The following is a 27,317-nucleotide window of genomic DNA, read 5'->3' as shown; positions in this document are numbered from 1 at the left end:
CCCTCTCCCCCTACCGCTCTACCCACACACATGCACGTGCTCTTTCTTTCTAAAATAAGTCCCCTGGGGGGGGGGGGTTAACTGTCTATACCTGATGCATTAAGAGCATCCACACTCATCTGCTGTTCAGTTCGACCCATCAAAGCCGGAGTGAAATGTTTCTGATGACTTGGAGAGGAAGTGCTAAAGGACATCAATGATCTTTGCAGAAGGTTGTGAAACCCCTGAGCTCAGGGACAGGTCCAGCCACCCGGAGCCCAAATCAGGGCCAGCAGGGACAGGGCACACAGGTCAAGAGGACAAGTGGAGCCACAAATGGCGCAAGAAGCTGGTGAAGTCCCTGAAAGTCTGTGTTTGCGGAGGACAAGCCAGAGCACAAGGCAACGAGAGCATTTCCCACAGTGACGTGGGGCATTTCTGAGAACTGTCGACATAGAAACGAGGGACTCTGGGGTACACAGTGAGCCCATGAATGCAAAAAAGGCTCGAGAGTATGCGTACTTGAGCGCGCACACCACGGTACGCAGGGGAGTGGCGCAGCACGTCTGTTCCGTGGTGTCTGGGGCGTGCAAACGGTACTGTGCAGACGCAGCTAACGTTCTAGCCCCAGACGGGGAGGCTAACCAAATCTAACGGCATACACCCTGAAAAATGTGGCCCATGGCAGCCCCCAGGAGCTGGAGGTGGCAGGGGACACGTCCAGAAGGAACACAGCCTTGCGGACAGGCACCTTAATTTTAGCCCAGTGAGACGGACTTCGGACTTCTGACCTCTACAATTGTCAGGTTACACGTCTGCATTATTTTAAGCTACGAAGTTTGTGCCCATTTGTCACAGCAACCACAGGAAACCCGCACACACACATTCACAAAAAAGGCAAGAGTGCACAGGACGGATAGATGCCCCATTCCAGCAGCGAGAGGAGCTTGTGAGTTGTGCTCAGCCCCCTCTTGTGTGGCTCTGATCTCAACATCTATGTGTTCATGAGCTATTTCTGGGATAAAATGTAACCCAGGAGAGAAGCAACGGAGCACAAGATGATGCGGCAGAGCGGTCCTAAGGGGTGGGGGTGGCAGGCAAAGGTGGCCCCCCAGGGCTGGAACTTGTGGTTCGGGAACGGAAGGCTCACTCTGAGCACTGACTACTCTGCGCACTCTCTCCTCCCCGGGACTGGGGCCACATGTCTGCAGTCCCTGCTCCTTCCAAGTAGGGCTGCCCACAGACAGCTGGCAGGGCAACCGTGCGTGGAGGCTGGGGTCCCCGAGCAGTTTCACACACCTCAGTGGCACGTTGGGGCCCCCAACTGCGAGGTCCCTTGGAGGGGACGAGGCAGGACCCACAGCACAGTCCTTCCAGTCACAAGGCCAGCCTCTCTGAGCGCATGACCCCGGGAGAAAGAGTGGCTGCTGAGCCTTCCAAGAATCAGAAGATCAGAAAAAGAACTTAGAGGGAAGCCAGCATGGCGGTGGGGGAGAGGCTGGGCCAGATACCAGGAAGGGAACTGATCACAAACACGACCCTGCACTGGAATCACACACACGACTCCTCGAGAGCACAAAGCTGAGCATCTGCCCCGCCACCTGGTCTGCGGTTCTCTCCGGACACGTTTCAAGACAAAAACAAACTACGTGTTACGTGTGACGATCACATTCTAACACGGTAAACCTGATCCAATATCCAGACGGGTGGACGGACGGACGGACGGATGGATCTGTGGGCGGCTGGTGCATCTATGATTGGTGGAGGACTAACGGACGGATGGGAGTCGGTGAGTGGACGGAAGTGGGCGGACGGGCGAGCTCCTCACGAGCTTCTCACGCGTTATATAATAGTAAATGGTCGTTTGAGACCTGATTTCTCAAGGGAAAAGGAAAGCATCAACAATGACTCCCGTGCGGCAGGATGGACAGCTCCCTCACCAAGGGGAAGGACGCGGTCAGGGAGACGACCCCACGGAGAGCAACCGCCACCGCACCATCTCCTCAGGGAGGCCGCAGGTGAGCTCCCGTCTGCACGATGTGCCCCGTCAGCCTTCCCCAGCAGGAAGGAGTAACTGCCACAGACAATGGTGACCCCGACGGCCACGGGGCGGACAGGCAGGGAAGCCCCACCCCGAGCGCCGCCTGTCAGCTTACCTGCAGACGAGCCCATCCACTGCTCTGCACCTGACATCCCAGCAGGAAAGCCGAAGCCATGACTGGGACCTGTGGGACAGCTCAGCCAAGGTCCTCAAACCACAACTTGCAGGTTGCCAAGAGGCGGGCGGCAAGCCTAAGGATCTCTCCGTGAAGGTGATCCTACGTTCTCACGTCCGAGGCAGCTGGAAGCCTCACGTTACTGCAGCAGTTACGTCTGCCGTTGCTGAGTTCACGGGTCGTTAGAGGTGGGGGTGTTAGCCTAGCAGCCCGGAAGCCTGCACACCCGGTGGGTCCGTGACAGACCGACTGGGCACCCTCCCCAGAAGACAGTGCCGGCCTTAGAATCGTGGCAGTGAGGAGACCCCGCTGGCTGGGGCCCTGCGGCCTGGGGCTCTGCCTGCCAGGCGTCTGTGGGGTGCTTACACCCAGTCCTGGGGCTAGACTGCCCGCGTCCACCTTGCAGCTCGCTCTTGCTAGCCATGAGGCACTCACACGTCTTTATTCCCACCAGACCTCAGTTTCTCCCCTGCAGACAGGAACAACAGCTGCTCCCAGGCTCAGAACAGGACCTGTCTTCACGGTCATTCCCAGGAACATCAGGAAATGTGCACAGAGAGCAAAGCCCAGGCTGCCCATCACGGTCCTGCGGCGATGCCCCACTCGGTGCCCCCTTCCCCAAGGGCAGTTGCCCTGCTGGCTGACCCTCCCCTGTGTAGAGGCCCTACTCACTTTTCCCTGAGGCCTGAGGGACACAGACAGACAGGCACCTGGTCCCCCACAGCGCGCTGACACACGGCCGGCTGCGGCCACGGCACAGGGGCTCCCCCAGCAGCTCTCTCCTCTCAGCCACCTCCCTGGGCCTCAACCAGTGGCTGCACGGTCCCCCTGCCCAGGGCGGGCATCAGCCCCTCCCCACCCGCTCTCTCCGTGGGGACAGGAGGGAAGCAGGTAAGGGAGGACACGTCCAGCAGGATGGCCAGAGCTGTGGCCTTACCAGGGGACCCGTCCACACACCCCTGCCCCAGGGTGAAGGGGGCAGGGGCCGTCTCTGCCCTGGAGCCTGGGGCCCCCACGCCGGACACACGCGATGGACAGGACAGAAACAGCGCGGCCTCGGGGAAGGCGCGGTGGGCGGCTCTGGTTGGGTCTAGAAATGACGCGGCACCCCCTTCGGCCTCCTTCCCCTCCAGAGCACCTCACCCGCTCCACACTCCCTCCACCCCAGAGCCTCCCGATTCCCACGTAGCCCGGGGCCCCCTCATCACGGGAGACCAGCCACCCACAGGGAGGAGGAGCTGGGGATCCCTCCCGATCAGGGCCCGCCCTCTGCCCTGCCTGTCCCCACCAGCTGGGGGCGGAAAGGCCCAGGGGCTTGGCCGTGGCGGCATCCCTGTTGGGAGGCCAGAGGAGGGATGATGTTCCCAGCCCAAGCCCTGGCTCCCTGGGGACCCTCCCCAGCCAGGCCACACCCACGAGGGACCCTCACGGTGATAAATTCCTGACCCCCACCTGTGGCCTGAGGGGACGTGGGCAGTAGCACCGCCTGAGGAGTCCCCCAAGGCTCTGCAGGGAACATGGCCTCTCTGACGGCCCGGGGTCCCTGCCAACGTGTGCAGATGTCTGGTAAGAAGTCCCTGTCAGGCCACTCGGCTAAGCAAGGCAGCTGCACTCAGAGACGGTCCCCGCCCCACGCCTCCCTGCCCGGGCCACGTGAGCACCACCTCACCCTAGCTCCCAGCCCGCACCCAGTGTGGCCCCCAGACCGAGGAGACCGGCCGGACCGGCAGCAGGACCCATGTGTGCGCAGGCCCGGCGCCCAGGGCAGAGGAGGCGGGCTGTGCTTCAGCGGCCCCGGAGGCCTCACTACGGCGCTGGGTGCCCACACACGGCTCACGGCCACGGCCCAGACCCTCGAGGAGGCCGCACCAGCCGGGCATCAGGTGTCCGGGCGCCGAATGTCTGTGGGAGCAAGCAGCTCACCGGGGCCTCACTGCACGCGGGGACGTCAAGCCCCCCGCACCAGCAGCCCCAGGTGCACCCCCGCCTCCCCCGGGCCTCGGCTCTCAGGCAGCCACGGGCCTCTCCACTTGGCATCCACCGGGTCTCGCAGAGCCACCCGGTGTGGCTCCTCTGCCGCGTTACCTCCTGATAACTCCCGTTCTTACGTGGGGCTCAGCGCCCCCCCACCCCGGCTCACCAGTCTGTGGCCGCTGGAGCCCCTTCCTCCGCCCCTCCCGCCCCCTTCCTCGGTGGGGCTGGGCACAGGAGCCAGGGCCCCGGCGGGGTGAAGGCCCCACCTTGGGGTCCACCCTCACCAGCCCAGCTCCAAAGCCCAGCGAGTCCCAGGACTGAAACAGGTCAAGGCTGCTCCCAATGGCAGGGGAGCAGGACACCCAGACCCCTTGAGTGGGGCCGAGGCCTTGAGGGCGAACAGGAGCATCCACACCGCTCAGAGGCCCTCCCGGGGCCAGCAGAGGCAGCTGTCAGGGCCTCTCTTGGGCTACGGCCTTGCCCTGTCCCCTGCCCATCACATGGCGACGGGGGCACAGTTCAGGCTGGGGGAGAGGCCCAGGAGTGGCCCCAGCACTCACAGGTGCCGGCTGGGACAGCTCTGTGACCTTGGCAGACTCACTGCCTATAGTGACCCCTTGACCTTCTGAACAAGTTCTCTCCCTCCTGCATCGGGCCCCACAACCCCAGCCATGCAGGCTGGGCCACAGCGGCCCAGAGGAGGGACCACAGCGGCCCAGAGGGCTGGAATCCTGGCTCCCCCAGGCAGATCACTGCTCCGTGCCTCAGTGTCCCCTCCGGACACTGAGCTGTATCACAGGCTCTCCCGGAGCCGTGGGGAGGACTGGACGAGCCATGGAGCTCAGGCAGGGCTGCTGCTGAGAGCTGGCGCCTGTGGTGCACAGAGCGAGGGTCAGGAGCCCCCTCTCCCCTCCAGAGCTCAGCCTTTCCCCTGCTAAGGCAGCATCTCAGCCCATCTGCCCCCCGCTCGCATCGTGCATGGGGCGGGGGCCTCTGTGCCGGGTTCCCTGCAGCCCGGCCGAGCTCACCTGGCAGGCCAGAGAGACAGGGTGGGGAGGAGAGCCGGCCAGTTACCTGCACCCGGCCCGATGAACACGCAGTAGCCGTCCTCCCGGGCCGGGAGCGAGGCGCAGGGGACCGGCAGCCCGCCCCCGTCCAGGTGGCTCCAGCACGCGTCCTCCAGGGCCTCGCAGAACTGGCGGCAGGGTGGGGGCGCGGGCAGCGGGCCTGCGGCACAGGGCGGGGCCAGCAGCAGGCAGAAGAACCAGGCGAGGAAACGGTGGCAGCGCGTCTGGAGGAGGCCCCCCCAGGCCCGGGCGGCGGCCTGCACCTCCTCGCTGCTCCCGTGGTGCAGGTGGTTGGGCAGCCACGAGCGTCCGATGCCCAGGCGGCCGCAGACGGGCAGGGAGGGAGGCAGTGGCAGGCAGCGGCCAGCGGCCCCGGGCACGGGCTGCCCGGTGGGGGTCCGAGGGGCCGCCCCCAGCAGCGCAGAGACACCAGCAAGACCCGGCCCCACAGAGCCAGCCCCGTGAGGAGCCCAAGCACCCCTGTCCATGGTTAAGAGTGGGATCCAAGCCGCCAGCGTGGGGGGGTCAGAGGAGAGAGCCGCAGGAGCAGTGAGGGCACCCGGGGGACCTGCCACCAGGGCAAGCAGACGTGGCGAGCGCTTGTGGATGTCGGGGGGTCGGTGCCGCTGGCTGGGACGGGCTGCCACGGGCAGGAGTCCTCCACTGTCCGGATCCCGGGGCCGCCCCGGGGACGACGGGCTCCCCCAGGGAGGGGCCCCACCCAGCGCGGAGGACAGAGAAGCTCTACCTGGAGAAGGTGGCAGCAGTGAGGGCCCGCCCGGGGAGGGAGGCAGCTGGGTGGGCCCCGGCGGGGTGCCGGCCTCCATCTTCGGGGTGTCCGGGGAGCTCGGGGCCATGCTGCCCAGCCAAAGAGCCGTGTCGTTCTCTTGGGGGGCGCTGGAGGGCCCGGCCAGCGTGAGGGGGGCTGTGGGGGTCACAGGGGCTGGCGTCTCTGTCGCGGGGGAGCCCGCGGGGGTTGTGGTGTCATCCCACAGCTGTACAAAGCTCCGGATGCCCTGAGCCACGCGCAGGATCTTGGCCCCCACGCCGGCGAGGTTCTCCTCCTTCGTGTCCGGGCCCGCGGTGGAGGCAGCGGGTGTGGTGGAGGCCCTGCCCTGGCCGGTCTCCAGCCTCTCCACGGGGAGTGCGGGGCTGGCAGGGGCTGTCCCCTGCTCCGAGGGGCCATGCTGGGGGGCCGAGTGCGTGGTGGTGTCCTCCCCGGGCTGCACATGGGGGCTCCGCGGGGGCGCGGAGACCAGTTCGGCCGGGGGCCCTTCTGTCCTAGTGGACCACAGCCAGTTCAGGCTCAGGAGGTTAGCCTGGGCGGCGGCGGGGCGGCAGGTGAGCAGCAGCGGCGGCAGCAGCAGCAGCAGCAGCGGGCCCGGGCGGCCGCAGGGGTGAGGAGCCATCAGGGCTGTGCGCCCCGGAGGAGCCGCGGGGGGCGGTCTGCGCGCCGGGGGCGGGGCCAGCTGGCTCCGCCCTCCCCGCCCACAGGCCGCGCCCCTCCCGGGCTCCTGCCCCGGAGGCTCTCTCCGCACCCTCCCCTGTCGCCAAAGAGGAAAGGCTCTAGATCAATGGGACAGGCTCTGGGGCGACTTCTCCTGGGTCTTTGCAGCAGCCACAGAGGGAGAGGGTCCCTGCTCCCGCGCACGGCTCCCCTCCCTCCGCAGACCCTGCGCCCCCTCCAGGACCTGACCCTGGGAAGGGCAGGGCTGGGGCCAGGGCAGGGCTGGGAGCCCCTGGACAGCCCCAGCCCACGTATGCTCGGACACCCTGCAACCGTAGGCGAGAGCCTGGCCCGGGGCCACCAGTCTGTAGCCAAGCCGGAACTTTAAAAAATGCTTAGTTTTCCAGTTCTTGCGGAACAAGTGTTGCCTCTGAGACTTCACCAGCTGGAGACCCAAAGGGCGGGTCGTCCATGCACGCCCGGGGCCAGGCTCTCATCTGCTCAGACCCCAGTGCCCTCGGGACACCCCATCTCCATCTGGCCAGAGCCACTGGCTGGGCACCAACCGTGCCCTGCTCTGCACGGTCCTGTCCTGAGGGTTTCCAAGAGAACCCCAGGGCTGCTCCAGGGACAAGAAGGCCACAGCGGCTGGTGTCCGGCAGGCAGAAGAGGGTCACGGGGCTGGTGGACACTGGAACGTCCCAGACAGACATGGGTCTCCCCGTAACCTTGCCTGGACCCTGTGTAGAGCAGGGGCTCTGCCTCTCCTGGGTGCCCAGCACGGGGCTGGGTGCTGGGCCTCTAACAGAGACAGTCCCAGGGGTGCAGGGGCGGTGGGCTTCCCCGTCCACATGAGGACCCCCAGGGCCTCTGACCCAGCACCGGCCCAGCGCTCTGCCTTGACCCTGTGAATCGCGCGGGGCACAGCCGCCAGCTGGCTTAGGAGGCTTCCTGGCTCATGCCAGAGACCCCAGAGGAGGCAGAGCCAGAAGGCGTTGGCACACTTACACAGACCCTGGCCCGCCCACGCACACTCACACGCACTCACACCATCACACACTGCTTTCGCCTGACGTTCTACTTCAGCTCCCACATCCCCTCAACACCCCGACTTCCCTAGGCTCTGGTGGGGGTCTCAGCCCACCCTCCCCCCGGGACTGGGTTCAGCCACGAAGCCGCTGTGAGGCGTCCCCAGCTGTCCCCAGCTCAGGGCACCGAGCATGTCGTCAGTTAGGTACCGTCCAAAGGGCAGGGCCTGGCTGTTCGGGTCAGAACTTGGATTTCAGAGAAGAGGAACACTGTGTCCCTCTGCAAAGTGGGGCCTTCCATATGCAAACATGTGTCTCGGTGAGGCCGCGTTCCCAGCAAAAATCCCACAGTGCTCAGAATTCTGAGAAACGTGTGAGTCGTCTCTGCTTGAAAATCCACTAATGGGATGTTATGCCAAGAGCGTCTCCGGAAAATCTCGGGACAAACATTCCAAAGGCTCTCCCTTCTCCCGCACAGCAGGGCACGTCCATCAGAAGGGGGCTCCCTTGTCCCTCCGGGTGGCCCTGGGCCCACTCGCGGTGGGGCTGGCCCTGCAGACGCTGGCTCAGCTGGCCTCCGGGCAGAACAGGGACCCAGGCTGCACCCGAGGGACGGCAGCTTCTTCCATATGGCTACCCACACCGCAACCCCGCAGGGCTCCCCTTCACCCTGCTTCCCCCACGCACGCCCTCGGTGCCGCCTTCCAGAGGACACCTGCCTTCCAGAGGACACCTTCTAGAGGACACCTTCCGTCACCCGGAAGCACTGCTGGAGCCTCCCGCGGTCAACTTCACAGTGTGGCCCTACCCCCAGGTCTCTGCTCCCTCCAGCGAGCAACCCCCCAGGGAGCAACTCCCCAGGCCCTGCCCCGTGAGCCTCCTCCACACACACTCACACTCACGTGTGCACACGCACGCACGCTCACTCCCATGCTCACACCATTTACACCCACACGACGCACACTCAGGCCATGCACACAGGCAAACTCGCGTGTCGTACGTCCCCACACATGCACCTGCCCATTCTACCTGGACAACGGCTCTCGGAAAGCACCGCGGTGAAGTCCGGCTTCCCCTTGCCGGCTCCTCCAGCCGGGGCTGCCACAGGCCCCTTCCCAGCCCAGCTCCTGGGGGACACACACCACAGAGTCTGGATCCTGAGGCTCCGACCTGAGCTCCGTGTAAAGGGTCCCGTCTGGCTCGTGCCGTGGGAGTCGGGGCTTGGATAATCACCCCAGGTCGCCCATGGGGACAGAGAAGGAGGGGACATCCATTTAAAAGTCACTGGGTCAGGGCACCTGGGTGGCTCAGTGGGTTAAGCCTCTGCCTTTGGCTCAGGTCATGATCTCAAGGTCCTGGGATCGAGCCCCACATCGGGCTCTCTGCTCAGCAGGGAGCCTGCTTCCTCCTCTCTCTCTGCCTGCCTCTCTGCCTGCTTGTGATCTCTGTCTGTCAAATAAATAAATAAATAAAATCTTAAAAAAAAACCTCACGGGTCAGGTGCTAAATTTCTGAAAGCACTTGGTTCTCCGAGGCCCCCAGCCCAGAAGTCACTCCTTGTGGTCCACGAAAACCGCCCCACTGATCAGTGCCGGGTCCAGGCCACAGACCCAGACTCTGTAGCCACGGCAGGGCCCCCAACTGAACGCCGCATCAGAGCTGCACCTGGAAGTCCCTTGACTACTCGGACAGCTCCAGCCCGAGCCTCGGGGAACAGGGCTTGTCCCCCAGGTGGTGATGCTGAGTCAGGACTCGGGGTCTGTGAGCACCGAGCTCCCTGCCCGCAGCCGCCAGCCCCCAGCGCCCACTCTCACGGAGGCGCTGGTCCTGAGGTAGGCAGCCGACACGCGGGTCTCCTGCTGGTGCCACAATCCAAGTCGCTCCCCAGAAAGTGTCCCAACCCGGGTTTCCCTGGGACTGCGAACGGAGCATCTACAGGGAAACGCAACCCTCTCTCAGCACCCCCGTGCCCCCAAGAGACAAAGGAGAGGAACCCCCCAGGGATGGCTCAGCGCTCAGGTCGCTGTGGCTGGAAGAAGCCCCCCAGGGCAGCAGCGCCCTTTGCGCAGAGCAGCCCCCGGGGTTGAGGCGCCAGCAGCCGGCGGGAGGCATCTGCACAGACCCAGAGGTGCGGGTGCACAGGGGCACAACGACCCGACCCCCACCCAGCACGCCCACGGCCGTCACAGGGGCGCTTCCTGCACGCCTGCTGCCCCCAGAAGCCCAGAGCATGCTGCCCGCCCTGCCCTGCCCTCCGCCAGCAGCCCGGGTGGCCCGACGCACCCCTGCCGCCCGCCGGGGTCTTGTCCCGTCTTGCTGGGCCGCCTGTTTTGGATTCCTGACTGATGTGGTCTTTTATTTTCATTTTTGAAGGAGCACAAACACCCACACGTGAGCCGCGAGAATCGGCCCCGGGAGGCACCGGAAGGTGACGCCACCTGTCCGAGTGGCTTTCCGGGCGCTCACCTGTCAGAATCCCGCCGCGTGCCTCCAACCCCCACGGCCCACAGCAGGGCCACCCCTCAGACGGTCCCCGAGCCCCTGCCGGCTCAGAAGCCCTGGGGACCACAGAACTGTGCAGGGCTGGCCTGGCACGTGTCCCCAAGCCCCTGAGGAGCCCCCAAGCTCCCAGTGCCCAGGGACATGCTCCCAGGGGCCACACACACATCCAGGAAAGGTCTCTGCACTGTGGATGCATTTCTAGCTCTTTCGAAATAAAAACATGACTTTTCATCTCTCTGTGGTGCAGCCGGTTTATAGCCGCCCCTCAGTGCGCTGCCCCGACTCCGCGCCCGGTGACGCTTCGGAGCAGAATGACAGAGACACAGCTCCTGACAGGCCCCCTGAAGGCTCTGCCGCTGGTGAGGGGCTGACGGCAAGCTCCAGGCGGGACCTCCAGGCCGGGTGAGGGGCTGACGGCAAGCTCCAGGCGGGACCCCCAGGCCGGGCCACCGACGTCTCCCAGCCATGGCCCTGCCCCAGGGCTGCCGTCCACACGAAGCGACCAGAGGCGGCCAGGTAGCCCGGGCCCAGGTCAGGGCCCACAGGCGCCTGCCCTCCCTGGTTTGCAGACAGCAGAGGCCCCTAGGTTCACAGCCCCATGTGACTCGGCGGACATAGCCCAGCATTTCCACAGCCCACGGGGAGGGAAGAACCACCCCCTGCTGGCAAACCCAATCCCTCTGAGGTGCCATGAAGCCCTGGAGAACCGTGTCGGCGCCTAAAGGAGTGCCTGGTCAGCACACCGCTGGCCCGAGGGTGGCAGAAACCAACAGGAGAGCCTGGGCCTGCCAGCGGGGTCCCTACACCCCAGCCCCCCACGTCCGCCCTCGGAAGCGACCCTGACCAGTGCGGGCCAACCGCTGGGAAGAATGGCCTTGGACGCGAGATGCGGTCAGAGAGCAAGTTCACCAGGCGTCAGGGTCACAGGGAGAACGTGCCGGGTCAGCTCAGCCCGGCTGCAGTGGCCACTCCACCCACCGCCTCCCCCTCTGGAGGGAAGGCCCCTGGGAGGGCACTCGCCGAAGCCTGACTCCGGACCTCGAGAAGCGGCTGGAGACGTCCGAGCGGGGGGCCTGTCACGGGACAGCTGGCCAGACTCCCCACAGACCTCCACGCCGGAGCACAGAAGGCGGGCGGGGGTCTGGAGGCGGAGGGGCCAGGCCCCAGGTGCAGCGCGTAGGCCTTGACCTTCCAGGGCCCCCAGCTCTGCAGAGGACAGCACGGGACCCCGGGGCACGTCTGAGGATGGACCGCCGCCGCCAGGAGGCCCTCACTTTGGGACATGAAGTGCCCAGCAGCGGTGAGGAGGCTGCCACTCCCCTTAACCAAGGAGCATGCGTGTGCGTGTGTGTGGGGTGAGCTCACACGGCTGTGATGTGTGTGCGTGCACAAGGACACTCCTGCGTGCACACGTGTGTCCATGCACGTGGATGCGGACGGGGGAGGTCTGGGAGCGTGGTGCAGTAGAGGCCAGAGCTCGAGCAGAGGTGTGTGACTGAGCCCAGAGGGTCTCCCCTCCTTTCTGTGCGTTTGAAATGCAAATAGAGATCTCTTTCCCGCCTTTGTCCCCTGTGCCTTCTGGGGAAGGGAAATGACCCAGGTGTGTCCTCACAGCCCCTCTCCCACTCCACGTGGTGATTCAAAGCTCGTCCCTCCTGCCCTGCGGAACTCCCCACAGGACGCCCTGAAGCCCACAGGACGCCCTGAAGCCGAGGGCGAGCACGGCTGCTCACAGACTCCAGACTCTCCTCTGAGACCCGAGGGTGCCTCCCACTTTGCTCCTTTCCGAGGTCGTCTGGGTCCTGCTGGTGCCTGGAAGTTCCGTCTGAAGGTCAGGCTCCACTTGCTGGTTCCGGGCCATGTGGGGGCCCCCAGTCGGGGGGCTCGGCGTGCTGCTTGGGGTGCCGCCGTCCAACCCCCAGGAAGTCTTCTGGTTCGCGAACACCGTGCGTTTCTCCACGCGGATCTTCACGCCCCTCGACGCTGCTTCCAACTTCCAGAGTACAAGCTCTGCATTCCTTCTGCTAAATTTACTCCTAAGTACTTGACTCTTTTGTACTTTTGTAAATGGATTTTTTTACTTGATTTCATTTTTGGATCATCTGTTGCCAGTGCACAGAAGTTCTATTGATTTTCACGTTGATTGTGTATCCTGGAGCTTGATGAACTCACCTGTTAGCTGCTGCCGTGTTTCGTGCATCTCTACAACCGTGTGGTGTGCACAGAGCACAACGTCGAGTGGAAGTGGTGGGGGGCACCCGTCTCGTGCACGGTCATGGGGACACGTGTGGCCTCCCCCCGGCAGGCAGGACATCAGCGTCCGTTCTAGCAGATGCCTTTTACAGGGCTCAGGAAGCTCCCTGCTACTCCTACTTTCTCCAGTTTTTATCTCAAGAGCATGCTGAATTTCATCGAATGCCTCTTCCGGGTCTACTGAGATGACCCCATCACTTCACTCTTTATTCCGCAGGAATCGCGGCATCACGGACGTCAAACCAACCTTGTGTGTCTGCGGCAGAGCCCGCGGGTGGTGCTGAACGGCGGCCTTCTTCACCGCGGGGCTCCGTCTGCTGCTCCTTGGGTGTCTGCGTCCACAGTCAGCACAGATGCCGGACTGGACCGTGGCTTGCTTTCTCGCGACGTCTGCTTTGGGGTTCGGGTAGTGCTGGCCTCATAAAGTCAGCTGGGAACGGTTTCGCCCTTTTTATTTCTGAACATCTGGTCTTAATTCTTCAACTGTTTGACGGAATCTGGCTGCAAACGGGGGCTTTTCTTCATACGGGTACTTTTTGGATTATTAAATCAATCTCCTTTAACGGCTACAGACCTATTTGAATCATCTACTTCTCATTAAGTCTCACGAGTTTGTGTCTTTCTACGAATCTGCCCGTTCCCTCTAAGCTATCCAAGTTGTTGATGTAACCGTTCACCATCAGGTCAGAACAGTGCACCGGAGCAAACAGACCCGGAGGACCCAAATCTCGCCACAGTAAGCGAGGCCGTGCGGAGCTGGTCCGAGGCTGGCCGTGTGGGCGGTGGAGCGACGCGTACACCGCTGGTCAGGAAGGCCAAGACCACCCAGGGGGAGAGCAGCATTTCAACAAGCAGAGCCGGACCACGCGGGCGTCCGCAGGCGAGAGCGGACAGGACCCCTACCTCACACCACCTACGAGATTTAACTTCAAATGGATCAGAAGCCTAAACGTAAGCGCCGACGAAACTCGTGGAGGAAAACGGGAGTAAGTCTCCGTGACCTTGGACTTCACCAGGAGTCTCAGATACGAGATCGGGGAGTTAAACCCCCTCTTTAACTTTAAAGTTAAATCAAACTTTAAAACTGTTGTGCCTCAAAGGACACCATCAAGAAAGGGAAAAACCCACAGGATGGAAGGAAATGCCGAGAATCACGTAACGACCGAGGGACTGGTGTCCGGATGCTGGAAACACTGGCCACAACCCAGTGCCAGACGCGTCATCCAATGAAAACATAGGCCAAGACCTGAGCGGGCATTTCTCGGAGGAAGACGTCCTCACGGCCGCGGGCGCGTGCAGGGAGCTCCATAGCACCCGCCGTCGGGGAGGTGCGGCGCCCGGCCACGTGGGCTGCACATCACACCCGCCAGGACCGTGGGGTCAAAGGCAGAGCGGAGGCAGCAGGGGCTGGGGGCCGAGTCCGAGCTCGCCGGCCGCTGGCGGGAAGGTGAACAGGGCAGACCTCGAGGAAGAGGCTGGAGGGTCCTGAAATCATGAAACACAGAGCGACCCGTGTCTAAAGAGCCACTCGGGAAACGGACGGAGAGAAATGCCGCCCCGGGTCGTGCACACCAGCGCTTGCGGCCGCACGGTCCCTGACGGTCAAAGGTGGAAACCGCCCCACCCCAGCCACGAGGGTCGCCCAGCCCTGAGAAGGAGCAGAGCCGGGACACCTGCTACCAGACGGGCCTCGGGACAGCCCGAGCGAGGGGGGCATGTTCCGCTGACCACCCGCCCAGAACACAGACGCCCGCCGACACAGGGGCGCGGCTGCTCGCGGCCAGGGTGACGGGCTTCCTCCCACAGTGACAGTCGCTCTGGGCAACCCTGATGACGTGGGGACTGGTACAGTCGTCGTCCGTGGGCTGCGCGGTGTTAAGTACACCGGAACGAAGTGTTCAGAGGAGGGACGGAGCTCGCGGCACGTCCAGAAACCAGTGTCTCAGTCAGATGCCGCGTGACCTCCGGGTCGGCCGGGGAGGCTGGTCCGCCCGTACGTTTGACGACAGCCTTTCCATCCTCTGTGAGCTGCCGCGGCTCCACTTGGGCCCCGGGCGTATCTCCCACTTTTTAAAACCAGGGACGTGGATGGAGCCGGGTCCCCTTTGCTGCTAGATGGTTTCCTGGTTTGCTCCTGGCCTCTTTCGAGACCCGTGGGGGCTTTGCTTCCAGTGAAGGGAGCCTCTCGCCGGCCGTCTGTGCGCCCGGTGCCCGGCTCGTCCTCGACGCCTCGCACCCCCAGAGCCGCGCTCCTGTCCGCTCTGTGTGCCCGTGGCCGCCAGGCAAGGCCGCTCGCACTGATGGGCGGACAGGAGTCGCGGTCCACGTCCCGGTGAAGGCAAGACTCCCAGGCCGTCCCCAGCACATGCACTTGACGGTCGGAAACCCCGGCGGGCGGCAGGACGGGACCGTCCCGGCGGGGGCCCCACGCGCAACCACCGCCCTGTGCATAAAGGGCACACAGGAGTTCGCCGTGGGCCAGGATATGTGGGACAGAGGGAAGACCACGCAAGCCTGTTCCCCACAAAGGGACACCAAACTCTCGTGGGCTGATGCTAGCCCAGCGGCCAGGGTGGGGACGGGCAGCCTCTGCCAGCCTGCGGACCGGCAGCCCCTGCTCCGGGAGTCTGGGCGCCGACCGGCACCAACGCCAGCACGAGGCCTGTCTCGCAGGTTATTCACCGAGACTAGAGTCCCCGCACGCCGGCTGCTGAAGTGTTTTTCTGGGAATGGGGCCACACGGCCCGCGTTTCACAGAAAGGCTCCTGACCCAGGAAATTAATCTTTGACTAGTGTTTTCACCGGAGCCTCCCGGGGCCTGGCGTCCTCAGCAGCATGGAGACAAGTAACTCACCCCCACAGCCCCAAATACGGACACAGCACAGTGCCTGGCCCCGGACCTCCCAGGACGCCAGGGGACACCTGGGGAGGACCTGGTGCCCTGGCCGGGGAGGGGCGGCGGAGTGGGGGTGTCTCGGCACCTCAGGGCAGGGGCTGTGGGGGCAAAAGGAGCCACGAACAGTCCGACTAGATTTTAAGGGTCTGGCGGGTTTCTCATTAACTAGAGGCTTCACGGAAAGCCGGAGGCAGGCTCACGAGGCCAGGTTCCCATGGGGAGGGGGCCAGGACGCGGCTGACCTGCTCGGCCCCCGATCCGTGATGACCACGCCCCCGTCTGACTGGGGTGAGGGGTCGAACACGCCCATGTGCCAGCACCCCAACGCCGCCCACACCCTCCAGGTTCCACCCCGAGGTCCTGGGCCCTGTGCCTGGCCGGGGCGGCACAGCCGACACGGGCAGGCTGGATGGGGACACAGTCGGGGGTCCTCAGACCCACTCCTGACCACGGACCACCACGAGGACAGGACTCGGGGCTGCTCTCCGTCCTGATCTCCAGAAGCACAGCAAAGGTCCAGAAACAGCCGTGCCACAGAGAGGAGCGCACGGGGCGTGGCGGTGTCAAGCAGCACCTGACGGGAGTTTCTGCCCCGGACACAGGGGGGTACATAGCCAGACAGTCAGCACGTCGCCCCCGAACCCCAGCATGCTCCAGGTTCGCGCCATGGCAGCCAAGGCAGGAAGCCCCTGGACACAGCTCTGTCTTCTCAGTTCCACGTCCTCCCCGAGGCCCGAGGAGCACGACTGCACGGGCAGGACTCGCTCCGGCCACGGGGCCTTGCCCTCGGGAAGCGAAGGACCTGCAGGGTCGGGGCTCGGCCTGTGTCACCTCCCAGCTTTCCATCGTGCGCATGCGCGCCGACAGAAGGTGGACCGCCGCGCCGCTGACACCCGACGACGGGCTGGAGGGCTCGGACAGTGCGGCCGGGAGAGTCCACCCGCAGGAGGACACGGGAGTATGTGCCTGGGAGCAGGGGCGTCCCTGTGGCTGTGGGACCACACTCGCCGAGGGCAGAACACAGGGCTGCTCTCCTTCTTGTCATATGAGAATTTTCTAGTTTTGGGTTTGGGTTTGGGTTTGGGGGGGCGGCTTGGGTAGATACGAGAACAGAACTCACGCGTAAGAATAAAGCAGACGGAGAGCCAGGTGCAGGAACAGAGGAGTCCGGTGGTTTTGTCTCCGGCGTGTGCACGCCGTGCTGGGTGGACAATGTGCAGTCACAGACCCAAGGCGGCCTGGTGGGGCCGGGAAGGGTCCGGCCCCTGGGAGCGTGCCTGAGCCCACGGGATGTCGAGGACGAGTGTGGGCATCGCTCTAGGATGGTTCAGGCCTCACCAGAACCAGCCTTGGGCTGGGCCTTCTGTGGGCCTGGACAGTCCCCCAGGTCAGCACTGGCCCAGCCACCCCCATCTGGACCCCCACGTCCTCCTCAGGAGCTGCTTCCAGCTAGGGTCGAGCGCCTGCCCCTCAGGGCACCGCAGGGCGGGGGGCAGGCCGGGGCGCTGGGTACCCCAGCTCTCCCGGCAGGACCCGCCAGGGTGTCCTTCCTGCACGGCTGGGGCACAGCTGGCGTCCACACCAGGGAATGGTCAGGGATTCTGCAGAGGGGGGGATGGTGGCCTCGAAAACACGCCTAAAGCCTCACGGATGGAGCCTGTGACCGGCATTGTCGGGGCAAAGGGTCTTGCAGGTGCCATGACTTAGGGACCTCAAGGAGCCCAGCCTGGACTAAGACGAGCTAAACCCAAGGACAGGGTCCTTATGAAGAACCAAAGAGGAGAGACACAGACGCAGAGCAGAAGCCACAGGCAGAGGGAGGCGGAGACGGGCAGGATGTGGCCACCAGCCAGGGACACCTGGGGCCTGAATGTGCACGAGGCAGGAGGGACCCTCTCCTGGAGCCGGCAGGGAGTGCGGTCCTGGGTCACCTTGACCTCAGACCTCTGGCCCCTGCCCTGGGAGAGAAGAGACTTCTGTTGCTGCAGGGGTGTGGTAATCCGTGACGGCAGCCCTGGGACTCACACCCCTTCCTAAGGATCCATGGGGAGCAGTCCAGGGGCTGGGGTCGGCTGGGGGGTGGGAGCACCAACTCCCCCAGGGCTACCCTGAGCAGTGGGGGGACTGGTGTCCTCCGTGCTGTAGGAACGGCTGCTGGGTGTGCTGGGGGGGCACGGCAGAAACCGGTGGGGGACGCCCACGGAGCCCCCGCCCAGCCCCACGGAGCCCCTGCCCAGGCCCATGGAGCACACAGCGCTGTGCTGGCCTCCAGCTGGCCTCCATGACAGTGTGGCACAGGAGAACCGGACACCTTGCCCAGGCCCCGGGACAAAGTGGGAAGGAGGCTCCCGTCACCACTGCCACAGGACCCTGACTGTCCTACGTGGACCTTGGCCAGGAGCGGCCTGTGATCGTAGCCCGGCCGCAGCCGCCCACTGGGAGTCAGTACAACGTACCCTATCCCTGCTCTGGCCTCGGCTGCTGGGTCCTGGCCCTGGTCCAGGGCCTCAGGAGAGCAAGGGGGACGCAGGCCCCGGGACCCACAGACTCAGGCTGTAGTGAGTCCCGTCTGCTCCTTCGGAAAACTTCTCCAGAGAATGCTGGTCGATCCGAGGGTCACAGATGCCCCCGTGACCTCGGTGGGACCCCAGCATCGGCTTTTCCCGTCCCAGGGCTGATTCTAGAGGTGGGAACAGGGCAGCAGAGCGGCAGGTGTGCCCCCCACTCCGGGCAGATGTGGGAACGTGCAGACCCAGACCGTGTGTTTGGTTTTAACCCACAAATGCCCCCGCGGCCTCTCGCATCCTGACCCCGGGCCGGCGTCGCCCTCCGCACGCCCCCATGCTGAGTTCGCCTCCCGGGTCTGCGGCCGCCTCCGTCCCTGACGTGTCTCTGCTTCCCGTCCTTACTCGGGGGACTGGGAAGGCAGAAGAAACAGAACCCCACGTGGGCCACGCGGAGGAACCCTGCTCGCAGCGGGCACGGGACGACAATGTGACGGTGCGTGCCCCGACGCTAGCCTCCTGCTGTCAAGCGCCGGCTGCAGCGTGCGGCCAGGTCCCAGCTCCCGGCCCCGGGCTCTCCCCCTGTCCCGCCAGCGCCTGCCTCCGGACCCTGTCTGCCGACGACCGTGTCCCCAGAGGTGGAGGGACCTGCAGGAAACATGGCTCCGTCCACGAAGGAGGACTGGTCCCCGCGCCCCAACCCTGGGAGGGGGCCTTGTCTCGCGGCGACCCCCGTGGGGCGCACACGGGGCCGCTCTCGCTGCCGCTCCCACCACACACACTGGACACTCCAGGCTCTGCCGGGCCCCCTTCTGCCGGCCCCTCCCACCCGGAAAGAGAAAACCACTTTTGTCCCGCCGATAAACCAGGTGGGGTGCCGGAGGGGAAACGCCTCCAAGGGCAGAGCGGGTGGAGGGGCATTCGATGGCACGGGGCGGGGGGGCCGGCCGTGGTCCCCAGCCTGGGGTGTCTACCGGCCTGGGCCCACCACGCAGGCTCACGCCACGGGCCACGGAGCCACAGGGCACCACCACCCATCACGGCCCCTCGCTAACGCCCCGGGCACAGCTGCAACCACGTGACCGATCGTGCCCGGAACAGGGAACAGAACTGGGACGGAAACGGGACGACAGTCACAGAACAGACAGCCGTGCCGGGAGCCTCACCTTCGGGGCCCTGCCGCGCGGACGTCCAGGAGACCCGGAGTGGCCGTCTGCCAGCACCACCCCATGGCCGCAGCCCGCCGGTGACCAGAGTGCCTCATGGAAGGGGCGGAGCCAGAGGGCCACCAGCTGGCCCACGAGTTCTGAGTGGGCACAGACACCCTTGTGGACCTGCCTGGATTTTCACTCTGGCTGAGCACGACGGGGCCGCAGCCCCCCACAGGCCCGCACCCGGAGCCGGGGACCCTTCCAGCAGACCCCCAGGCACTGCTGCCTCCTCATCCCAAGCCCCACAGGCTCGAAGCACCCAAAACCGTCGAGTGCCAGCCCCTGGAGGAAACCAGGCCCTGTTCCTGCACGGGCTGGAAACCGCCCCAGCGTCCATGCTGGGATCCGTCTAACTGGGATCCGCCCCGGGCCTGAGGACCCTGGCCCCGCCCACGGCGGGCTGTCCAACCGCACTGTCCGGCAGGGGGAGCCACAGACCACACAGACCTCGGCTCCTCCATCTCGGGGAGCCTGCACTGGGCACGGGGCACGGGATTCCTTACGTTTGCTGTAGCGTCCGGACAGGCCTGGGGGTGAAAGTTAACCCAGCTCACCGCTGGCCTTCCTCTGCCCACGGCACAGAGGAGCTGCCCTTACACGGAGGTCCAGTGCTGCTCCCCATCCGCCCGGGCCCGCCTGCCCGGGGGCTCTCCGGCAGGGCCGGTGCGTGTGCGGTGGCGGAGGAGAACACACCTGCCTGGCGCTCCGCACTCGCTCACAGGGCCTGCTGCCTGGTGGGTTCCATCTGGTTCGGCTGCTCAGAACGACACTGGACTGACGTCCTGCGGGGGGAGCCTTGGTTGGCGGAGCACAGATTTCTAAACGTGGGAGCACCGGCTCAAAGAAACGAAGATCCTAGAACTTAGGAATTTCAGTCCTTCCGAGAACGCAGGCAGGGTCCCCCTGCCCCAGCCGCGCAGAGGCCGCCCCCTCCCACGGCCACCCTGACGGCGGGGAGCAGGAAGGCTCTGTTTCCTGGGCACGTCCCGGGGGTCCCCAGTAGCAGAGGCAGGTGCGCCGTCACCCGCGCGCCGTGGCCCGCGCTGCAACACCTCATCTCTGTCTGTCCGGTCCCTGCACTCCCACGTCCGGACTCGGCTGGTGCCGCTGTCTTCGGAGGGTCGGTCGCTGGCATCCCCAGCACGAGGCCCCTGGATAGTTCCCCTAAACGCCAGCCGGACGTGACCAGTTTCCTTTTTAACGTCTGGACCTTTACACGCCTTCACACACGTGCTTCTCAAGCTGCGACAAAGACTCGCTCTTCGCCAGTCGCACTGGCAAGGACTTTCATAAAACACGATAAGGACGTCTCAGGGACACCAAATTGTTATAAATGTTCCTAAACAGGTACTGCCCCTTTCTTGTTTTATTCCTGTCCCAATACCGCCCTGGTCCCCCGTAGGCCTGTGTCCTCTCGGGGGGCTCCAGGGAGGGGCCACCATGCACCGGCTCCCGGGGCGGGAGGAGAAAGCCTTGGCCTCGCCCTCCAGGGTCACAGATATGCGGTTTGAAGGGGGCACGTCTGGCCTTTCCTGGGTCAGCATGAGGCGTCCAGGTAGGGGCACAGCGGGGCCAAGTCCCCAAGCTTCCTCCCCGTTGACCAGCCCTGTCTGTCCGTCTGTCTTGAGAAGTACTCCCAGCTGCCGCGTGCGGTGGGCTCAGCTGTGACGCCGCCTGGCCTCCCGCCAACGGGACAGACTCCCCCAGGCCCATCTGTGTCCTGGAGGCCGGATCGGCCACGAGCTTCGTCCACGGGGCCCACAGTAGATCTTCACAGGTCACGAGGGCGCCCTCGCCGTCGATGGGGAAGAGCCCCGCAGGCCGTGCCCTGGTCTTCCCTCAACACTCGGGATGAGCTCTGGTGGCATCGGCCCCAGGGGCATGTCGGGGACCCACGCCGCCTTCCTTCCTGGTGAGCGCAGAGTCCACAGAGACCCCCCAGTGCGCCCGGCTCGGTCACGGAGAGCCATGGTCTCGTGGGGCAGGCGAAGGGGACGCGGGCGGGTGGAGAAAGAGGACCGAGGGTCTCCCTCCGGCGGTGGCGGCGGCCCGGCAGTTCGCGGCGGCTTCCCGACGTGCGCGCACAAGGCTGGGGCCGCGAGCTGCACGGGCAAGGGCGGGACACACGGACGGACAGACGCAGGAGTGCGCGTCTCAGCGCCCTATGGTCGCTTTGTGGACCCCTCCGCACGCGTGGACGCGGAGGCTGGCCGGCTCTCGGGAGCGCCGGGTCAGCGGTCCGGAGCACGCACGGGGGCATCTGCTGTCGGCCAGCTGCTCAGACACCTGCTGGGGCCATCAGGAAGCAAACTCTTTTCCACGAGAATAACAACGCCACTGCAGCCACGTCACCGCGGAGCTAGGCTGGGCCGGGTGCCCCACCGTCCCCAGCAGGCGGAGACCACCACCGGCGGGCCAGCGGGAGACCCAGGGCCGACGGAGAGGGCGGGCATGTGGCGACAGGCTCCCCACGTCCGGAAGTCAGCATCGGGATAAGCCCGAAGCCCAGAGTGGACGGCGCCTCCCGCCGACCAGGAGCTCCGGGGCAGGGGCGCCTCCAGTTCTAACCCCACGTCCCGTCTGCAGCCCAGACAGCGGCCTCCGTCCCTGGCTTCGGCCCAGCCAGCGTCCAACTGCGGCCACCTTGTTGGCTGGTTTAAGGCCTCCTCCTTCTGGATGAAGCTGGAAGTGGATATTCCATTAAACTTTCAGAGTCACAAGAGATGTGATCCGCAGGAAGTTATAAAACTGAGCACAGATTCATCTGAAGACGGGGCGCTGGGCTTACACCCCCTTCACACCCCAGACCCCGTACCCTGCACCCCTGCTGGTCTCCCCTGGGCCCATCCCCACAGCATGGCTCTGGGGAGGGCGAGGGCCAGAATCAGCAGCCAAGCTGACCCTTCGCTGAGCAGAATTTTAGGTGAATTCCCTGTGAATATCTTTCTCAGCAAAGGTCCCAGTTGTCCCGGAGTCAGAGAGTGTCCCCTCGGAGAAGAACAGGGGCCCCAGCGTGCCTCTCATTGGGGACCCAAGGGGACCCACGGAGCCCCACGGTGCTCAGCGCCGGGCCGGAAGTGACCCCTTCACCCCCGGGAGCCTCCGCAGTCGTGTCACACGTCCTGCTCCCTGCTCCCAGCCTCCAGACCCTGCCCACCCCTCGGACTCGCCGGCACCCCGAAGACCCACCAGATGTCCCTCCCAAACCCAGCCAGCCCGGTCCCGCCTGCAGCTCCCCTGCGATGCGGCACGGTCAGGGCGAGGCTGTGGGCCTCACCCCCGCACCCTGCCTGGCACTCAGATCCACGCCGACCCTCCCTCTGCCGGGACGGGGAGCGCCCCAGCCTCCCGCACTCACCAGGGAGGGCCCGGCCTTCCCACGTGGCCCACGAACTGAACTCTGGATGCGGGTCCAACAGTGGGGCCTCTGCGCCCAGCCCGGCCACACGGCCACCGACCCGGCCACAGACCAAGTCGCCCGGTCTAGGGATGCCGGGGAGGGGCTGCTGCCAAACCTGCAGGGGGGCTCCCTGGCGGCAAGTGGTCCCCAACCCTTGAACACAGGGCCACCGAAGAGCCGTGTCCACCACTTTCCTGCTGCTCCGCCAGACTTCTGAGACGCACACCTGCCAGCCGGCCTGCGCGTGGCCCTCCGCCTTGGGTGTGCATGAGCTCCTGCCCCAGCTTGTGCCCAACAGGAGGGGCAGGGGGCACTCCAGAGACACACCCACTGCCCCGTCCCTCCGGAACACCTCACGGGCCGGACACCCCTCCTCGATGACCTCTCCTCCCCTGATGAGGGTCTCCAAGCTCTTCTCAAACTGCGGCTTGTCTGTAACATGAACCACGGCAACAGCAAAGCTTCAGACTCCACAATGGGCTGTTCAAAGGCCCTGGGGTCGACCCAGTCCAGAGCAGCTCCGGCACCACCTGAGGGAGAGGACTGGAGATGAGCTGAGCATGCACCGGAGCCAGGGCTGACCCCCAGGCCCCAGGCAGGGATATGGCACAGCCCCCATCTCTTCCCCTACAGCCAGCCTGTCCCTGGGACACACCTGAAACCACCTGCATTTAAACAACACGTTGGTAAGAATGAGCTGAGGGTCCGTCTCTCGTTCTCTTGACGTTTCCTCTCCGCGCTGACTTTAAATGTTGTCCTGATGGGCCTTCCCGTCAATGCCACCCGTGTGTGGTCCACCTGGACCGTGAGGCCCGGAGGCCAGAGCTGCTGCAGTCACCCCGGGAGACCATGAGGGAGCTGGCGTGGCCACGGGGTGGGCCGAGCAGAGGAGCCGACCCCGGACACTTGAGCCGGGGCTTGGCGATGGGAGCAGCCCTGCTTTCGTGCTGGGGGCAGCAGTCAGGAGCCGCAGCCCCATCCCCGTGTGGGGTCAGGCTGCCGTCCTGCCCGCCGAAGCAGCGGCCTCGGGGTTTCTGTGATGCTTGCATGTGGGACTGGGCCCTGGAGCGGCATCCGTCCGTCCCCCGCTCAGGGCTTCTCAGTGCCATCTGGACCCCCACACGGCCCTGCTGGGGCCTGCACTTCCATGAGCCCGTCTGCCACGTGGGAGACGCCGAGTCCCTGGGTCCCACAGCCGGAGAGGGCTGTCACCGCGCGGAGCAGAGAACACACAGGCTGAGGACCAGAGCGGGTCCTGCGGGTCCTAGATGCTGCCTGCCATCTTGACCCCTCGAGCCTGTTTCTGCAGACAGAGCCTCTCGTGAGGACAGACGGACGGGAGATGGTGAAGTCTGCGGGCCTGCGACGGGGCGGGGTCGGTCTAATGAGCTGGCGAAGGCTCCAGGGCTTCCTGGCCTCCCAGCAGGCGGCCAGCAGGGAACACGGACAGCAAAGCCACACTCAGAGGCAGCAGGGACTGGTGGTTTGAAGTCCGCCGAGACGCGGAAGTAAAGGATTGCTCTTATTTCAGGAAACCTACCGAAGTGCTCTACCGTCCAAACGTCCCAGGGCATCTGAACACACGGGCTGTGCTTCCCCGCTCGTTCCTCCAGGACCTTGAGGGCGGACGGGACGCACACTCCGGGCCTCTGACCCCTTCAGAACGGAACCACCGCAGTTTCCTTTGGCTCAACTTCCAAGTCCAGTTTCAAAGAGGATTAACATCGGTGCAAAGCTGCTGGTTTTCTCCAGACGCCCCCTGGGGTTTCCCACAGGGTCATCCTGGGGGTGCGTTCGGGCGGCTCTGGGGCACATTTCGCAGATCTTGGGAAGTCGTTGTTAGCCCCGGGGTGTCCCTGGCGTCGGCCCCCCGGGGCCCCTGAAGGAGTGCCAGGTCATCAGGCGGCGCAGAGTCAGGCGGCTCAGCCCGGAGAGTCAGACGGCTCACCCCGGCGCCCGTGCGAGGCAGGATGCCGACGGGTCCACAGAGCCCTGGGGGCCATCGGGGGAGCCCGCCCGGGAGCCCACGGCTCAGCCCCAGGCACAGTCTGGTCCTTGAGCTCACAGGGCTCCCTTCCCCCGCCCCTGGTGCCTCTCCGCGGGCAGACCTGCCCCCTGGCCCGGGGCTCCCCACCCTGGAGGTGTCCTTCCACCTGGAGGCCATGACCCACCAGGCAGGGCCCAGGTTTGGAAAGCCCCTGGCATCTGCCCCATTTACAGCGGACAGCAAGCTGACTGGAGCGTCCCCCGAGGGCACGAAGTGTGGGCCCCCAGGCCTAGGATGAAGGGTTAGAGGCCGCAGGCAGTGCCCGCGTGGAGGAGCTTGCCACCCTCCTCCTCCTCCAGCTTTGCTCATCCCCAGGGCAGCCCGCCCCCACCACCCCTCCTCAGGAGCTCCCCCTTAAAGCCTCGAAGAGTGAGGGGGCTGCCGGGGGCGGGGGGCTGGGGAGAATTCTGCAGGATCTGGAAAAGCATCTGCACAGCTCCTGGGGGCCACACCACCCTCCTCTGGGGGCGTCAGGAGCCCCCATGGGAATGAGCCCCTCCCCCATACCCTCGGAGCCTGGCCTCCGCCCCCAGACAACCGACCACCACCCAGTGGGTCCCGCCTCCGCAGGGCTGTGAGTCCGCACACAGCAGGCGCTTCCTGGAGGTCTCTGCAAATGCCTCCAGCTGCCTCGGACCAGCAAGCAGGACCTTGGGCGACAGGAGCTCTGCTGAGTCTCAGACCCCCTCCCAGGCCAGCCTGACAGCCCAGATAAGCCGCTATGAATGGAATGTGACCTCCTCCTGGGATGTCAGCCCCCAGCCAAGCAAATAAATCACCTGGAAGAAAACCGGCCAGGCGCCTGCTGGACAGAGCCGTCACGTGGGTTACAGCCGGTGCACGGTGGCGGTGCGGCTGCCCCCCCACCGCGGTCCTGTGTCCGCCTTGGTCCCCCACCGCCCCACAGACCCGCCGTGATCAAGGCTTCTAGCCGGCCTGTGCCCCTGATGGGCTGCGGATGAGCAGGGCACAGGGCATCTGCCAGGCCATAAAAGGTCTCTCGGTGTGGTCCCTGCCTAGAAATCAAAGCAAATCCTCCCAGCGAATCACCAGAATCACCAGACCCGAGGCAAAGATGAGCCCTCTCCACATTCCTGGGCTTCCAGCGGCTTAGGCGCCACCCACGTTCTCCATCTGCCTTTGTAACCAGACCCAGGGTCACCCGCAGTGACCCCGAGCCCACCCCGGCAGCCCAGCCCCCCGTCCGCAGCCCCGTCCGCAGCCCACGCTGGCCTAGGGAGGGCAGAAGCCCCGGGCACCCCACTGGGCCCTGTGGGGACAACCAGGCAGGCGGCTGAGGGCCCCTCCTCCCGCCACGTTAGAAGACTCGGGGCCGCAGAAGGGCAAACCGACAGGAGCTGGAGGACCCCCACCTGCTCCAAACCTTAGCTCAGAGCCCTGGTGCACACAGGGTCACAACCAGGGCCCCCGGTCCACACCTCGCTTCACGCAAGGCGGCCAGCGGCCCCTCCAGAGGAACAGGGGCCAGGCCTGGGAGCCGACGGGCCCGGGGGTGGGGTGGGCCACCGGCGACTGAGGGTCACATGGATCCCAAAGGACCTGCTGCCAGGGAACGGAGAGTGGGAAGACACGCCCCCCAGGCTCTCCGGCCACACGGAGAAACCACCAGTATGGACAGATGGCCGTGGCCAGGAAGCACGTGCGTCTCCTCGCGCTGTCCCACCACAGCCCTGGGTCCCGGTGCCCACGGCCCGCGCGTCGGTCAGAAATGGAAACTGGAAGAAGATGCCTCCAGCCCCCTCCACAGGACCACAGGGAGCGGAAAGAAGGGGAGAGGGGACCCAGGAATCGGCCTTCCTGGGACACAGCCCTCAGCAGGGCAGCCTGCCTGTCCACGGATGAAAGAACGCGCCCCACGATCGCCCGGCCCGGCAAGCAGGGTGCACCTTTGTCCCTTCCGCCCCGGCAACCCCCTCCTTCGAGCCGCACCACCCCTGCCCTCTCTGCCCAGCTCCGCGGTGGCGAGCTGGAGAAGCACAGCCCTGCGCCCTCACCCCTCGGCAGGCCCGAGTCCTGGGAGGAGCTCCCGGCCGGGACGCCGCTGACACGCTTCTCCACGGACACACGGGACTCGTAGACGTGCCCCAGGGCCACGGGCGGGAACGACAGCCCTCAGTCCGGAGACGCTGCGGCAGCGTGGAAAGTGCCCACACGGTCCAGTGTCCACGCCGCGCACCTCCGTCGACAGAAAGGGGTGCGGGGCCGGCGCACGCTCCCACGTGGACGGGCCCGGGAGGACCTGGAGCATGTCCCGCTCAGTGGGAGAAGCCACATGCCACAGGACGTGGGACACGGGTGCACAGCCCTGCAGCCTGCCTGGAGCAGGGAGCAACTAGGGGTGTGGGGGTTCCCTCCTGAGAACGTTCCAGAACCAGACATGTGAGAGCTGTGTCCCCGAATCGTTGACTTTAAAATGGTTAACCTCACGTTGCATGAATTTTACCACCCAAACAATAAGAACACGATGGTTTCCGACCCACGTAAGTCAGACCTCCTGACGTGCACGGCAGCAGCTCACCTCGTGTCCCAGGGTCTCCTGACCTCTGTCCCCGTCCCCACCTGTGCCGGGGGCCAAGGCTAGCCTGCCTCCCTCGCAGGCTGCCAGCCCTTCCCGGGGAGGTCGCCCCATCGCGCAGCCACGCAAGCACATGGCCTCACCCCTACCGGCTCCCCAAGCTTCACAGGCCAGTGCCCACACCGTGTGCCATGGGGCAAGATGTACCCTCAGTGGTGCTCATGGAGGTTCGGGTGGGGAACAGCCAGGAGGGCTGC

General features: G+C 65.2%; 1 protein-coding gene across 3 annotated transcripts in view; it reads right to left on the bottom strand.

Annotated features, from left to right (window-relative positions):
• The window catches only part of COL18A1 (collagen type XVIII alpha 1 chain), an 80,373-nt gene that overhangs the window by 38,815 nt on the left and 14,241 nt on the right, over positions 1 to 27,317 (bottom strand). Inside the window, exon 1 of one of the 3 annotated variants that reach the window (XM_059164943.1) lies at positions 5,244 to 6,660. The exons of 1 other annotated variant lie outside the window; for it this stretch is intronic. In XM_059164943.1, the coding sequence (XP_059020926.1) occupies positions 5,244 to 6,645 (1,402 nt within the window). In that variant the 5' untranslated portion in view covers positions 6,646 to 6,660. Of the gene's footprint in view, positions 1 to 5,243; positions 6,661 to 27,317 lie in introns of those variants that run through there. One more of the 3 variants, XM_059164944.1, reaches the window with a different exon arrangement.

This window comes from Mustela lutreola, chromosome 2 (assembly GCF_030435805.1).
Source record: "Mustela lutreola isolate mMusLut2 chromosome 2, mMusLut2.pri, whole genome shotgun sequence".
Classification (NCBI taxonomy): Eukaryota; Metazoa; Chordata; class Mammalia; order Carnivora; family Mustelidae; genus Mustela; species Mustela lutreola.
This window is presented reverse-complemented; position numbering and strand designations above follow the sequence as displayed.